Raw genomic sequence first — 16,519 nt, 5'->3', positions numbered from 1 at the left:
AACCCAATCTCCTCATGAGCAGAGGGCACTTTTTTCAGACCTCTGTAGCTGCTTTATTTCTATTCCTACAGCATCAGAAATACCCTGAAATTACAGCTCTTAATTTTCCACCAGCTTTCTAAAATGCCTCCGTTTCCAGTGCAAACCTTTTGGTTCACAGCACTTCACATGTCATCACCATACACGTAAGGTATGAGACCTTCCAACCGACTTCTCTGGAATCCTCAGACCTTGCCATCTCTTCCTCCTATCATTTAACACAGCCTCGTTTGCTTAGCATTTTATTAAAGGAACTATTCTAGTTAGAGAGCTGTTCTCACACTAAAGAGAAACAAGTCGTCCTTCCTCCCCCACCTTACAGCTAATCTGGTCCCTTATATTATGTGCATATATGGACAGTTTTTTCTGTTAGCAAATCTTTGCTTCTCCTGAATATACACCTCCCTTCTTTCCCCCCGCCCCCCCCCCCCCCCAAGTCTTCCTCATGCAACTCCTTTTCTCCTCCATTTTCCTTCTTCCAGTTCCAAGGCCTGAAATTAGGTGCGGTCAAGCCACATTCTTCCAAACCTGGTATTCCAAGTGGTTTGAAAATGATTCAAAATATATACCCTAAATATATACCTACCCCTCCCACCAAAAAAAAAAAAAAAGCCACCAACAAAAACCCCAAATTCCTCCTCCTCTGCTGCTCTGCCATACACATAGGGTGGTTGTGATGTTGTCAAATGAGAACGGCAGCATTTTACATCTTCTGTTAGCTGAAAGAACGCAGAGATCTACCCCCAGGTCACCTGGCTGTAACCACAGAGAGCATTCTGTCCACGAAAAACAGTTACAGAGAATAAACCACCAGAAAATATAAAAAGTATAATCAGCAGCACAAACCTAAAGCTGGCCAGACGTAAAAGTTTAGTAAAGGAGAAGCTCAGAGAACATTCCACCATCTTGTATTCAACATGTGGCTCTGCAAGAGCATATGAGAGTTAGCGAAGGAAAAGAAAAGCTACTGATTTGTGTGCAGCATTTGTTTTGGTCTCTCCATTTCCTGAACTTCAATATTTTATACTTCAATGCTATTATTGCTATTATATCTCAATTTATATAATTTACTTTCACCGGATTCAAAGTACTGAAATTAGCAGTTACCATTCATAGTAAGTATCAATTATAATAATAATAAGGGGAGTCTGCCATTAAGATGCACTTTCTACCCAGGACTGAAATCAGAGGCATGCAAGAGAAGATACAAGCATAAACACAGCAGCTGCCTAATCAACCGAAGGAACGCCACTAACTAGTTTAGAATAAAGAGCAAAGAAAAGTCCTGTTCCTAAGAGGAATTTCAGTTGGCAAATGTGATTAAGCAGAAGAGATGTTGACCAGGACACAAGCGATTCTTGCATAATGTGCCACAAGACCTCTGATGGCAACATTTGGCCTTAACCGTGCCCACTTGCTGAGCAGAATCGTCTTGATCAAGAAGAAACTTTTAAGTATACGAGTGTTTCCATTTAGTTCAATGGAACTATTAACACACAGAGGGTGAATCACATGCTTACAAACTGCGGAACAGTGTTCAGCGCGCCCTTTTCTAGCACTTGTCATGTGTAAGTATCAAACTGCTTCAGTCAGAGCGCACACAAGGGGAGGAGGAAGAGACAAATGGTATGCCTCATTTTGCAGACTGGGAAACTGGGCAGAGGCAAGATAATGATACAACTGGTCAATGACAGATCCAGGCACAAAACTGGCCCCTCGCGACTTCCAACTGCGACAGCCAGGACCTTGCTTCTCGTCTGAAGGGACCACGCAGTTAAACGGCACACAACAGTCTCAGCTCCACGTGTTAGCTTTGAAAGAGAGAAATAGTACCTGCTAAATTTTATCCACAGCCTCCTGAGAAATTTTCCTCTTTCCATGCTTTTTCCTTCTGCATATGAGAGGGAAAGAATCTCCAGAGAACCTCACTGCAGCCTCATTCTTCTCAACTGAAGGCCCTGAGCAAATAATGGCTGCAGAATTCCAGAACCGTTCCAAGCAGTTTGCCCTTCACTTGACATTTATGAGGCTGCTGAAGGACTAGAGAGAGAGCAAGGTGATTTTACCATCCGATAAGCAGAAAAGGCAATTTTAAAGCAAAACAAATTATTAGGATTCAATTAGCCAAAATAATCTGCAGCCCAAGGAGAGATCTGAAGGAGAGATTCTGCGTGTTGGCAGCAAACGCTGCACAGCACAGCATCTTCATGGTGTAAGTCAAAGAACTCTTCTGTCTAGTTGCCCTCAGAGAGGTTTTAATAAGCACATACATACCAGAGAATGAAATGGTATTTGTTTATCCAATTTTAAATCAAAAGTTGATGTCAAAAGCATACCACGTAACAAACAAAAAACACGAAAGGGGTACTTCTGCCAGTCTATCATCATACAGAGCTACACCAAGTCAAATCTCAGACCAAGGGCTTCATAATGACTCGGTTTTTCTCCAAATAGTCTCCTTCCACTGTATTTTTTTTTTAAAAAACTGAAATAGTCACTTCACTTGTACTTTATACCATACTGCCACTGAAGGTATTAATTCAGCACAGCCGCATGCAGTCCAGGACAAAAACTAGTAACGAGCTGCTCTTGGTTCTATTTCTGGCTGTGTGACTACAAGTACAGTCCAGCCAAGTGAATTGCCTCAAAACTTTTCCCTGACATTAGTGGACTTGGATTAGGCCCCTAACTGCTTACTATCACTTCTCACTACTGAAAAGCCCAGATAAATTAGCACAAAACCTGCTACTTACAACTTCACTGTACTACAGAACCATTAACAAAATAAATCTACCAATACTGCTCAACGTTGTTCTTCAGGTCACCTTACACAACATCATAATGTTTCTTCCTGTTGAGAGAGAAAGGATAGAAACTGTATTTCACGGACAGAAGTTCAGTCAAAATGTTCAGAATATTCTGGGTGCAGGGAGAGATGAGCAACCTATTAATATGGTTTCCTCTTCCTACCGCATCGGCAGCAAACGGGAACGTTCTGATTCCTAAAATCCATTTGCAGAATTTATAAGAAGCGAAAGCCTCTTCCTTCCAAAATGCTAGAACCGTATTTATATGTATGTGGGTCATCTCTGATGGTTTTTAGCGGAGGATTATCAGCACTTATTTTTTCCTTTTGAATAAAAAGCACAAAGAAGAAAGATGTAGACGCAGAAGAATCGATGAAGGCAGAGGTGAAAAAAACCCACTGAAACATAACATTTTAACCTCTAACGTGAAGGTCAAACTACACAACACGCACAACAGCACAATTATGTAACTCCAAAGGAACTATTCAGCTGGCCTTCTCCAAAAAAGTGAGGAAAAATTGATTTGGAAATTCATCTTTCATTTACAACGCAATAGAACAAAGTTCATTTTCACTGCACAGGGTACCTATTTAAGTCTCTGCAGTATCAATATGAAATTGAAAGTGATTTAAACGCCTTCATCTTTTCTCTATGTAATAAGGAGGCAAGAAGCCCAAACACCCACGTTTGTCACCTTTTTGTATTACAGCAAGTACTAATTCTCTACAACTGAGGGCTGAATGCATTTCTCCTGTCTCTTTTTCACTAACCTGTTATTTTAGACTTCAAGTAAGTTGCAAGACTAGACCGTAAGGACGGAGCTGTGCAGGACTGGTGTGATAGCTTACGAACCCCCCTCCTCTTACATACTCCTGGCCCTGAGACACTGACAAACCAATTGGAAGAGCAGATGTCGTTAGCCTGGTCTAGATACAAAGAACTTCTGAAGTGGCAGCCTTGCAACATGCATAACTGAAACTGCCTAATGTTAATCTTCACTGCTCCCTGACATCAAACAACTTCTAATTTTAGCTCTGCTGTTCTGTAACCCTACCTAGTTCCCATCCCACCCCCACAACTATAGAATAGATCCTTCCTTCAGATAAGTAGGGTGTTGGAACATTGAGAGGTTTTTTTCTCACCCACAGGCACTCGCAGAAAAATGAATTACAGATTTTATTTTTAGGTAGAGCCTTTGGCCCTTATTTTCTCTGTAGGTTCCATATAGCAGGTTCTGTAGCTCAGAACTATTCCAATCAACAAATCAGCACAAGCAATTCAGAAGGAACTGCATAAGAAGGAAAATCAGATGAGCAGAGTTTTGTTCGGTACCCCCATTTACAGGACATCAAGTTCAGCTACCAGTTTGCTTTTGTCCCTGAAAGACTCTTCAGTCATTTGATTCTGAATTTGCATAGAAGATCCAAATTATTTCCCATCTATGCTGGATTACAAGCGCTTCAAAACTCCTGAACAAGGGAAAGCGCTAACGGCAAGCAGCACTGCCTGAGGTTTGAGGGGAGGGCAAGCCTGCCTGCCCTGCTGTTGTAGTTTCTGGCTTTCTGAAATTTAAAGCTCGGGGCTTGGCTCGTGATAGTCCCTAAGGATCTATGAGATAACGGTGATGTAAGACTGGAAGCAAAAGTTCTCTCCCACAGTACCACGCCACAATGTAAAAACATATGCAATGGTATTAAAGTATGACACTGTGACATGAACGTGGCCTCTTAAACCAAGATACCAGGCCCTGCTGAGACAAACGTATGCGGTCGTACAACAACTACGTACCAGGGGACTGCAGTACCGTTTCTGATAGCAGGGTGCTGTAACAGCATGGTGCTGCACTAGTGCATCAGGACCTCGCGTCGTGATACAATACAGTCACGTTTTGATGTCATAAAGCTATAATGGTTACACAGCAGGATTCTGCTGTACTGCAGTGTACTGTGACCACCTAATGACTCCATGGTATGCAGCTATGCTGTGATATGATACCAGATGGTGATGAGATCATTTTGGGCAGAATTAGGTGGCGTACTGCAAAAACGCATGACATCGTATTAGAGATCAGCACATTGCCTTGCGCCAAAACAAGCCTGGGCTGAGACTCAGAGGTGGCCAGAGGTTCCCCGGTAAAACACACTACATTATTGTGTGCAGTCTAACAGCACGAAATGAATGGGTGGTCTAAAATCGGGCAAAAGGAAGTCGTCTTCCTAACGGTCAGAGTGGGCTGCTCCTGCTGACAGCATTCTGTCCCTGTGCTACTGCCCTTCCTGGTACAGAAAGAAATCATGTGTCTTTCTGAGAACAGCTCCATAAGGAAATCTGCATTAACCCCAGAAGTGCCATCTAGAACTGGAGTCACCACTTCTATAGCAAGGACCAAAAGGTCTGCTCGTATACCACGCGTTTGACACGGTTCTATCTTCAGCCAAATACTAACCCTGCAAAACCATTTCACTGCAAATATTGGAGGCTGTGTAACCCAACCAAGTCTGACAAAGAGCAAAGAACAGGGAACTCTCTATTCTGTACTTAGATCTACGCTCCTCTAGAACCACGCCAATCAGCCCAGTGGTGACAAATGCATATACTCAGGGAAGAGACAGGATTTGAAATAACATCCTTAACTCACCCTTCTGTGCCTAGATATTGCAGCACAATTAAATAAGTAAAACTGCCTATAAACATCCTAGAGAGGGAACAGAGTAACTACTGCAAAGCTCCAAAATGCTGCACGCTTTTATTAATTAAAGAAAGCAATCAGAACAATTGACTTGTTTCTCTTGGGGATTCGGGGAAAGATTCAGGAGTGGATGCTGAAGAGGTAGCCCAAGCAGGGCTTGGTCAGCACTCTTCAAGTGTTTCCAGGAGAGCCAGAGGAACCCGTCAGGACCTTTACCGCACTCCCCACCAGACCACAGGCAGCCAGGACAGCACAGTTCCCCTAGGACCCTGCCAGGAGCCCGAGGAGGAGAAAACTCAAGAGGGAGAGCGTCACCTACTGAAGCACCACTGGCATTTCATCCCGCACAGGAGTCTTCTTCCTGCGTCCCCGCATCCAGCTCCTGAACCCAGCAGCCTCACTTGCTTAGCTCTCAAGCCTGACAAAATTGCCATGCTGGCTTCGACCTTAATTGTGATAAATGGTGTGATAGAACCGGGTATGCAAAAGCTCTCCAGTGACACAATTAACAAAAACACCCAGTGTTGCCCATGGATGGGTACAGAAATGAATGCAGTGGGGTGCCATGTTATTGCAGATACACATGATCACGGCATTTATAACACATGCTTTGCTCTCCTGGTAGTACGCTAAGCTATTATGCAACTCATCAGCCCAACTGCATACCACATAGAGCAGCAAATCAGTACAAGAGTTGAGTGTTATATATCTATATATATATATAAAAAAGTAAAGAGAGAAAAAAATAGTGTGGAAGATTTTCAAATGCTAATGGCTACATCGTTTCTACAGTCTATGTTGCACAGCGCCATGTATGCATAGGAAAATTTCAGAGGCTCTCAGTGTAATTAAATAAAAGACAAAATTACAGAAATTAGAAAAAGAGATGACCTATTGAATCATCCCTGGCTCTAGTCAGTCCCCTGGGGCCCAGTACAAGATGCTTCCTAATGCTGTGCTGTAGTGCTTTCATTTTTTACACAGGGGAAAAAAAAAAGCGGCAATAAATAAAACAACAAACAAGGAATAACTTCACTGCTGTCTCACACTTTACAGGCAAGGATCTCAAAGTACGAAATTCATATTGATGCAAAACAGCACACTTGAGAGGAAGGCTGTTATTTCTATGATTATTTCCTTTTTCGTTACAGAAAAAAGGGATTAAGAATCAGGCCTTCACGTTGCTCTTGTCATCCACTTTGCAATTTCGATCCAAATTACAAAGCCACATTCCACTATTAACTATGGAACTGTTCCCATCTGATAAAGTTCTGATTAAATCAATTCCACCACAGTAATTCAAAGACTATTCCAGCTAAGTAGCTCTGACATACCGTAGATTTAGAATAGTTTTGATATACTTGAGATTTTACATAAATCTTTGTTGGCCAAGTTTATATTAGGTAACTGCATCCATGTATATTACATACATACATACTTACCTACCCATACAAAACACGAACTTAACCAACAAAAATATTTATGTGCAAACGTTTTAGATACACATGCAGCCTTGTTGATCGACTTTCACCCACACATTTTCTTTCACTACCCACTTGTCCAAACCTGGAGAGATTTCCCCCAAAACACCCAGCACCGATCAAAGAATTAATGAACGCTTTTAGTACCTTCCAGGAAGCTGTTAGTCCTCTCGACTCCCAACTCTTAACACATTATTACAGAAACATACCAACAAGGTGCGTCCCCAAAAGCAGCTATTTAAAGGACAAGCTGAGCAGGAGCCATTGCACGCACATCAGATTCAACACATTTTCTCCACCTCGCTTCAGAAAAAAAAACCGCACACGCTTATTTTCTCTGCCTGCAAATAGATACCAAGTCCAGACACTCACGTGTGCGGGTGTTATGCGTGTGCACACAGATGCAAATTCATGCACAACCATAGCGAAAGCTGGGAAGCGGAGGCGAAGGGGTGGCGGCAGCAGGGAGGAAGATGCAGCCAGACCAGAGGGAGGCTCACGGCATCACAGTCCTGATGCAGAGATGCCCGGACGAGAACGGCCCGCCGTCGCATCCACCCCCGATGCCCTCCCCAGCGGCTGCCCCCCGCCGCAGCCCGGCTCTGCCCCCGGCAGCCCGCACAGATGTCCCCCCGGCGCTGCTGCAGCGGCCCCGGCTTTGCGGCGCAGGCACCGGCCAACTTAGCGGAGCGCATCCCTTGGCCGCGCCGGCCCCGCCGCCTCCCCCCGCCGGCAGCGCCGCAGCGGGGCCGGCGAAGAGACACGGTTCGGGAAACGGGGTGGTCGCGTCGCCCCCCGCGCCCCAACGCTCCGCTTACCAGGCGAGCTTGAACCCTTTCATTAGTACAGTCACGATAATCCGGTGCCCGTGTCCTTGTCTGCCCACTGACAGCTCCAGAGGTCCCAGGACATATTGGAGGAGACCCGGCCGGCGAGCGTCCCCCGGGGAGCGCCGAGCCCCATGCACAGAGCCCCCCGCGCCGGGGCACGGCCGCCTCCCGCCCCGGGCGCCCCCCCAGCCCCCCGCCGAGAGGCACAGGGCTCCCCGCACTAGCAGCGCCAGGGGCTGAGCCGCCCCGCTCTCTGCTGAGCATGTGCAGCACGGGCAGGACAGCGCGGCGCGCAGCATGCCATGGCAGCCCTGCGCCCGCCGCGCCGCCCCGCGGGGCTCCCCCCGGGCCCGGCCCCGCTGCCCGCCCAGCTCCCCCCGGGCCCGGCTCCCCCCGGCCGCAGCCGAGGGAAGGCGCCTTCCGCGGCCCGGCCCGTCAGGGCACTCGGCGCCGGCCCCCCGCGCTCCCCCTGCGCTTCACGAACCCCCGCCCCGACCGCAGAGCCCCGGGCGGGCGGGGGGCAGCGGCTGCCGGCAGCCAGGGGAGGGCTCGGGGCAGCGGGCACAGTCCTGCGCCGGAGGCAACGCGGGGGGCGAGTACCTTACGGCACCCGGTGCCAGCAGCGGCCCAGGCAGCAGGGGGGGCTCGTCCCTACTCGTTACTTCCCACCCCTCGGCCACGACCCCTTCCCCCGCACCACATCGTACAGCTTTTCAGTACCGCTGCACGCAGAGGACTGGGGCAGGGGCAAGGCCGGACCAGGAGGGGGAAAGAAGTGCCAGTTACTGCATCACCCCCACCCCCCCTTTCCTGCAATACACCGCACTTTTCCTGGGATTTATTCTGTTTACTTTGCAGTATCTAAAGACAGCTCCACAGCAGAGTGGTTAGGCAGCATGGCAGTATATTCGAAATAATCTACAGTTTGACTACTTCCCAGTAAAGGATCATCTAAACAACTCCAAGAAGTGAAGCTTCGGAGGGTCCAAGGGTGAACACAAACCCTACAGCAATCCAGCAGTTTCGGGGTGGTAGAACAAAGGCGGCAGTCAGTTATAAAAAGATGTTACTAATCTTGAAGGGGGGTGAGGGGTGTCATGGCTCTTTTGCCATTTGCTTGCACCCAAACACACACCTCCACCCCACTGACCGCAGCTGATGTCTTCAAGGGGAACGATACAAAAATGTTGACCTGTAAAATCATCACCTCAATTCCGTTCGCCTCTCAGTGGACAGGAGAGTGCTGGGGACGCTACTTCAGAGTCTCTGCTCTGGTTTACAAAGTTTTTGTGACATTTGTCCTCATCGCCTGAAGAAACATTGAGACTGTGATGCCCACATCCTCTTTGGGAAGTAACAGACACATGCTTCTCCACTTTCCTATTTTGCTTAATAAAGGCACCAGATCTTTTTGCTAATTCTCCCAAACCCTGAACAGATGGACAGAAGCAAAGATCCAGTTCTAAATTCAGCAGAAAATGACTTTTGTAGGGCTTTGGTAATTCCAGGACAAGTGAAAGGAAATAGGATCATGGCAGCAGGGCTGAAGTTTCAGAAACTGCGCAAGTAACCCTGAAACATCTTTCTGGGGAGTGAAGTCACAAAGGGAGAACTCTGGCTCAGTGACAACTCCCTCCAAATAGCTTCCCAAACACTTGTGACATGTGGCAGTCTTTGCTTCGTTATTAAATACCATCATGCTTGGAGCGGGTGCCGCAGAAGGAAGTGACTAGTGTGAGTCGGCATCCTGTGTAGAACTGTCTTCCACTCCGTTTGTGAAGGAAAGTGATGGACCGTACCCTGCAGGAGCCCCATGCTAGGCACATCATGGAACATGAATCATTTCCAACATAAACTTTGCAACACACCTTTTTGTTTCTTTCTAGACAAAAAGTATTAGCCATAAAGCTGGGCACACTCATTTTGACATGACAATCAGTATGGGAAACATTCGCACTCAAATCTGGCCCCACGTAATCCCAGATTCAGCCCTCATTAAGCCCAACCTGTACCAGATGCCTGGCTTGGACTCAGCTTTCCTCCATGAGATGCTTTTTATCTGTGGCCTGCAGGTTGTCAAAAAGGGAAGCAAATCACAATGCTGCAAAATGGGTCAGGAGACCTGCAAGCTTGGCAAATCTGGGACAGACTAATGCTGCAGAGTCACATGTTTAGAAATCAAAGCTCAGGCAAGAAAGGTATTAAGAGATAAGCAGTCATGTACTTTTTTTTTTTTTTTTAAGTAACATGAGGGTTAGGAAATTATCAATGGAGATAGGACACTTAGAAGAAGAAAGTGTCTGTTTGTCTGTTTAAGCATTTGGCTGCCAGGTGCAGCCACCTCTGCCACAGTTCAGCTGGATCTGCTCTCTGAAACCCTTGCAGCAGGAGCCTTGGTGAAGGGACTGTGGGTCACACACCATCTTCAGTGAACCCCAAGCAGGTGACCCACCGCCACTGCTATTTACAGTCTCAATTCGACACTGACTTGACTGGTCCATCTGTGTCAGCTAATACTGCACAGGCAAGCCCTTCCCTTTTTCTCCATCCTTTGCACATGACCACTCCGGGGGGGGAAATAAAAAAGGTATTTAAATTTTAATAACAAAAGAGCATATGTAGATATCAAGAGGAATAGGCTATGCACAGCCACCCTGTCCACCTCCACAGTGCTAAGAATACCTAGAAGTCACACACAACCTGAATTACGCTAATTTATCTACCTACTCCATCCCAAGCAGCCATCCCACAAAACAGAAAAATGGGAAAAAAGAAAAAAGCACACTCATAACTATGGCTAGAGACACAAGCCCATTTATGGCTCTGCTACAGACCTGTTTTGAAAATGGGTAAGCCCTATAATCCACGGTTTTTCACTCACCTGTGGAACTATCTGTCATAAGAAAACTTTCTGTACATGGTTGTAATAATCATCAACAATATGTTGTTTTGGATTGTATAAATGTCCAACATAGGTGACAAATGATCCTTGATTATCATGTTTTGCATGAAAAAGACCTTTCCCAAGCCACTGTTATTTTGGTAAAAATTCCTTTATTTTTCCATATGAATAGTAAAAAATAGCAAAAATAGTAATAAAAAGGTAAGCATCAGTTTCCCTTTTAGTTTGTTTTCATGGAACATGAAAACAAGCATAGTCATTGAAAACAGTAAAAGATTTCTGAGAGCAGGTGTCTTTTTGGCCAACATCAACAATCACAAAATCCTGAAAACACCACAATAATACTGTCTCCTTTATGTCTCACCTACCATGGCCTCCCCTCCCTTGCCTAACCAAAATCTCTGAATTAAACAGCAGCAATGAAACATACAGAGGTGCCCTTTGCTTCTGCTGAGAGAGGCAGTAATCTCCAGAGTACAAATGCTGAACTAGAGCACCAGGATCATCAACCAAGTTCAGGGTGCCTACAGCTTCTGTAACCCACCTCCCAGTCAACGCCAGCCCTTCCTCCCCCACCCACATACCTCTCGCCATACAGGATGCTGCAGGTGTGACTCTCGTGGCTCTGTTTATTGCCACCTCTGTGCCCATATCAAAACTGCATCTTTGGCCTCTCCCTAAACAACACACTTCTCCCTACACCTGCTCCTACTGCCTTCTCTCTTTCCCTTCTTTATTTTAAATCCCTCCTCCATCAGCTATTTCATAACTTTTGTTGACTGCCTTCACAATCTCTCAGCGTTGTGTTCTGTTCTCAGCTCCCTTCCATCTCACAGTCATCAGATCACCTTCTCCCCACCCTCAACCCAATATTTTTCTTATTATTTCTTCCTATACCAATCTCTTCTTTGTAGTAGCTTGTATCTGACCTATTTAGAGCCATAGGTATGTTTGCACCAAAAACCACCCTTCATACAAGGATGTTAGATCAGGTGTTCCTAATTTTCCCTTCTAGCCATATAATCTGTAAGTCAAAGAATTTGCCTATTGCGATGCCATTTTGATTGTTTGGGAAAGAGACCTCCTTTTTTAATTGCAAAAAAATTAGGTTCATTATTTGCTAAGTATAAACAATTAATAATAGTAAGACAAGTTTACATTGTGTCTGTTGCCCCACCTCATCCCGTCACTCCCCCCTGGCAAAATTCTCATAAACTTCAAAAGGATTAAACAAGATAATTTGGATCCTGGCCTGCTGCCAGTAACTTTTTGAATACTTCTAGTCCAGAGCAAGAATACCATGAATACAGCCTCCCTTGTAGCTTCTGGTTGCTTCCACTGCCAGCCAGGATGAGGAAGTCATACAGCACACGCACTAAAAACAGCAACAAAGTCAAAACCATGCAGAACTTTCTCAAACTGAAGAAAGACTTGGATATCGTGAGCGGCAGAAAAAAGGAGTTAGAAAAAGAGGCCGGATGTTTTCCTGACCTAAAATGACAAACTGCCAAGGCCACATGGATTTTAAAAAAAAAAGTTCGGGCTGCAATACACAAAACCAGAGTTACTTTTTCTTTTCTGACCTCCAACTTGGAGGAAAGAAATTCTAAATGGTACTGTCCAGATGACAACAGTGCTTTATACGCCCTCTGCACAGGCAAGAACATCTGTACCAAGTGACAGACTAATGCATTAGGTCTTGGTTTTCTCTTGCATTCTGGTCAGATGGCAAGAAACAGGTAGTTGATACGCAGCGTTTTGCCACCTCCCTTGTCAGGGTCTGGGTGAAGCTGGAAGCAGAGAGGCAACTACAGAAATTAAGTCATGTAACAGTGTTTAATATTTAGCACTATTCTATTCACATACCAGCTATTTTGCATCCTGCTGTCCTTTTCCCCTTACACATACTTCACCAAGCAATCCCAGCCTGAGCAACTGCTATCTAATAAAAGCCAAGGAAATAGTCTTTCTGCAGTACTGTAAATAGGCATCTTTTCTGGCTTCAGTCATCATTCCCATTACAGCTCATAAGTGAAACACATTTCCTTCAAGATGGAACAAGTAAATCGGGTGCTTCAATATCTACCCCTACCCTCACCCTGAAAGGTCTGAGGGCTTTCCACGTGCGTACTTGCAGTACAGAGAACAAGAACTTTTCAATGTCAGGGGAATGAAAATCAGCTCACTGATTTATGTTCCTCATTTCCACTAGATGATTACCTGGAAAGTGATTCATGCTTTCCCAGGAAGCAGTCTAGCTTCACATTGTCCCAATGTATTATTTCTTTTCTCCTTGGCACTGAGCAAGAAGCAGGGACAAAACAGGGTTCCTGCTTTCAGTGGAGAACCATGTAAGCAAAGTTGTGAGGTGACACGGCACCATGTCATGATCCCAAATCAAAGTGCCCCAGAGCATACAGGGGACAACCCGGTCTCCAATTCCATCAACAGTTCTGAAAAGCTTCAGCATGAGGATGACTGATTACCCTGAGATCAACACCACAGACTGCAAAATAGTAAAAGCTGCACTCTATTTTCAGTGTGCTAAATACAGGGCCATTCTTTGGCACATCAGGAAATGCCACTTCTTGAGATACCCTGAAAGGTGCCCCAGCAGAAAAGGAAGCAACAGTGCAACACAATGGAGGGAGAGCAGCCATGGAAGTAACATCCTGGTATTACATCCCATGGCCACTTTTGGCATCATCTCAGGCTGAGAAAATAAATCTGTTAAACCTTCTCAGAAGTTTGCTGCTAGCTCAGGCTAACCCTAACAGAAGTAAAATGAATAGCATCCCTTGGAGGCACCAAAGCAACCATAGCAGGGGTAACTAACCCAAAGTCAGAAAAGAAAAACAGACCATGGAAGAACATTTGGGTTTCAGCAAAGAACAGGGGACTAAACATCAGCACTTGCCATGGTGTAAGGCCAAATAAACCTGTACATGTTACAGTAATATTTACATCGTAACTAATTTTGAAGATATATCCATTTTAGAACGTTCAAACTAGACTAAATTTTTCACTCAAGATACTTTCCTGAAAAGATAATTAGGTTTCCCATACATTCACACTAAAATGCTGCTTCAACACTGTAGATCATGTTTTCCTGCAATTAAAACCAAGAAACTACAAAAAACAGGTACAGACAAAAAGAGTTAAGGTGATTTTGTTGGTTTTGTTTTTGAAAATGTGTTTTTCAACACAGAAAAGCTAGAGTCCACCAAAATGCCACAACAGCTATAACTGAAATAGTGTCATTTACAGTTGACTCCAATGCCAGTGGCCCTTCAGCATTCCCAGTGGTGATTTTTTTTTTTTCAAGCGCTACAGCTGTTAAGCGGGTTTGCAGTGACAAGCAGTTGAAACTTGAGCAAACCCGGTAGTGAGGATGATTTCCTCTTTATAGAGCAACATTTAGCCAGAAGTAATTCATACGATTTATTGACCGACACTACATTCTCAAAACCTGCACTGACATGCAACCCAGTTCCAGGGCAAAACAGGGCAGCTGTTCACCACCATTCACCCAGGCTTCTGGGAAGTGGAACTGGAAAGTATACAGTGTTTAGCAGAAACAACTGTGAGAAGGAAAAACTCACACTCCACTTGAATTCTAGCAGATATGTAAGAATAATCTGTTAGCACCACAGGGGCTGGGTTTTTTTTAAATCACAGACTCCTACCCCCAGGTAGAACAGTTACCTCCTGGAACGCAGCGTGCCATATTGCCATGCTAGAGCATCCAGTTCAGTGCAAGCTCAAAAGCTGGAGTTTTATAACTACTAATGCTATTTCCCACTCTTTGCAAGCCATGGCTCTTTTCAACCATGCTTAATTTCAGACCCTGCTGAGGTAAAAGCACAAGATACACTTTGCAGACACATCGCCTGCACTTTACGAGGGTTCTGATGCCAAGGGAAGTCACACTGGTGGCAGGCTCGTGCTAGAACACAAACAGTTTGCTATGAAGACGTGATCAGCGGTCCCTGCCAGGAGATACAACCATTCAATGGTGAGGGAGTCTCGGGCCTCCCAGGTCCCACCAAACCATGCTGAAGCCATTGCTACCGCACGAGTCTATCTGGATCCATCTACAGTTCCATTCCCACAGATTTCCAGCCCGCCAGCCCCCAGGAAAGCAGAGCCTACAACCCGGTAAAAGCAAGCAGCAGCACAGGCAACAGAGAAACCTCGCAGAAAAGGGCGGATGCATCTCTAAGCTTGAATTATTTTCTCACTCGGCACTCCCCCGAGATCCTTTCCAAAAAAAAAAAAAAAAAAAAAAAAAAAAAGGAACGAAGCTGCCAAAAGGCATTTCTCCTCGCACAACATTGCCCAGGAGCGGGAAGCCTGCCCCTAAAGCACCCTCTACCGTCAGTCATACAGCACCAAAGCCGGCTCCTGCCAGCACCCCGGCTCCCCCCCACCCCCCCCCGCCCCCCGCACCTCCAAACCGCCACCGAGAGCAAAGCAGTCCCCCTTCCCTCGCCCACCCACCCCCGACCTTCCCTAGAGCATCAACAGCCCAAGGTTTTCCCAAACCTTCCCAAAAAAGCAACACAGAGACTGTGGCCATGACCTAAGTTCCTCCCGCAACCTAAATCCCACCATCAACCCCAGCACTAGTACCACTCCCAGCATCAGGAGAAAGTAAAAAGGTTGACAGACAAAATAAGAAGTTGCCAAGCGAAACCACTTACGCACAGTGAGGCCGGCAGCATTTCCATCCTACCTTTGCTGTCGCCATATCAGACGTCTCCATGTTTTCTGCTTGGCCTATTAGTAAACAAGAGTGTTGAAGGAGAAGGGAGGAAAGAGAAAGGGAAAGTCAAAAGAGGATGAAGAAGAAGAGAAACAACTTGACAGGAGGCTGAGAACAATAAAGTCATCACTTCGGAGCTAGTCCCGAGCTTTCCCTCCTGACCCCAGAGACAGGCAGATAAAGCATCTCAAGCAGGTTGTCCCAGCTGGAATCTGGCACAGGACCCAAGTCATTGCCACCCCCTACACACTTCTCCCCCCTGCCACCACCCAAAAGTCTAGTAAGATGCTGAGTAACAGAGAGGACCCTCTGCCCAGCTTCCTGCTGAAGTCTGTAGGAGCAAGCAAGCAACCCATCTTCTGGACATGCTGCTCTTTCTCCCTCTTGCTTTATGGAAAGGGAGAGTGACACAACCAACCCCCCAGACAGGTACGTCAGGAATCGGGGAAAAGAAAGAAATCAAGTGGGTTCTGGGCAGTGCACAGGTACAGGAGGGATGATCAGACAAGAGGAGGATGGAAGTAGGGGAAGAAGAGGCAGCTTCTAAAAGGAAAGTGAAAGGGGTCAGCCACATGGGTAGGGAAGCAATGGTGCAAATTAAGCATACCAGAGACAGACCGTTTAAAAAGATTTACACGTGCAGAGAAAAATGCAAGGTGGGGGCTAGTCATCTGCACCCTACTGAGCACACTCACCTCAGAGTAACCCTCAGAAATGATTGGGCCTAAACTAGGAACTCTTTGGTGCTGCCTCTCAGCTCAGACTGAAAATACCAAATCATCATCTAAGGCAAAATCTGTCCCAGCATCAAAAGCCATCGGTAGCGGCGGCCTCCTGGCTGGGGCCAGCCCTGATTGGCGGCGCACGGTGACTTCATGCCGCCCCATTCATCACCCAGCTTCTCCCTCCCCGTCCTGCAGGCTCCTCCTGGCCTACTTTACTACACTAAATCAGTCTGGAGCCTATTAGCCAGCCCAGGAACCGCTGTACGCAACTCCTCAGAGCG

General features: G+C 46.0%; 1 protein-coding gene across 8 annotated transcripts in view; it reads right to left on the bottom strand.

Moving 5' to 3' along the window:
* GRAMD1B (GRAM domain containing 1B) overlaps nucleotides 1–16,519 on the bottom strand; it is a 141,648-nt gene that overhangs the window by 59,469 nt on the left and 65,660 nt on the right. Inside the window, exon 1 of one of the 8 annotated variants that reach the window (XM_055728476.1) lies at nucleotides 15,484–15,513. The exons of 6 other annotated variants lie outside the window; for them this stretch is intronic. Coding sequence is in view for 1 of the 2 variants with exons in the window: in XM_055728468.1 (XP_055584443.1) it covers nucleotides 7,835–7,857 (23 nt within the window). In the remaining variant the exon portion in view is untranslated. Of the gene's footprint in view, nucleotides 1–7,834; nucleotides 8,009–15,483; nucleotides 15,514–16,519 lie in introns of those variants that run through there. One more of the 8 variants, XM_055728468.1, reaches the window with a different exon arrangement.

Source organism: Falco cherrug, chromosome 17, assembly GCF_023634085.1.
Source record: "Falco cherrug isolate bFalChe1 chromosome 17, bFalChe1.pri, whole genome shotgun sequence".
NCBI lineage: Eukaryota > Metazoa > Chordata > Aves > Falconiformes > Falconidae > Falco > Falco cherrug.
The sequence above is the reverse complement of the archived record's forward strand: the minus strand, read 5'-3'. Positions and strand labels throughout refer to the sequence as shown.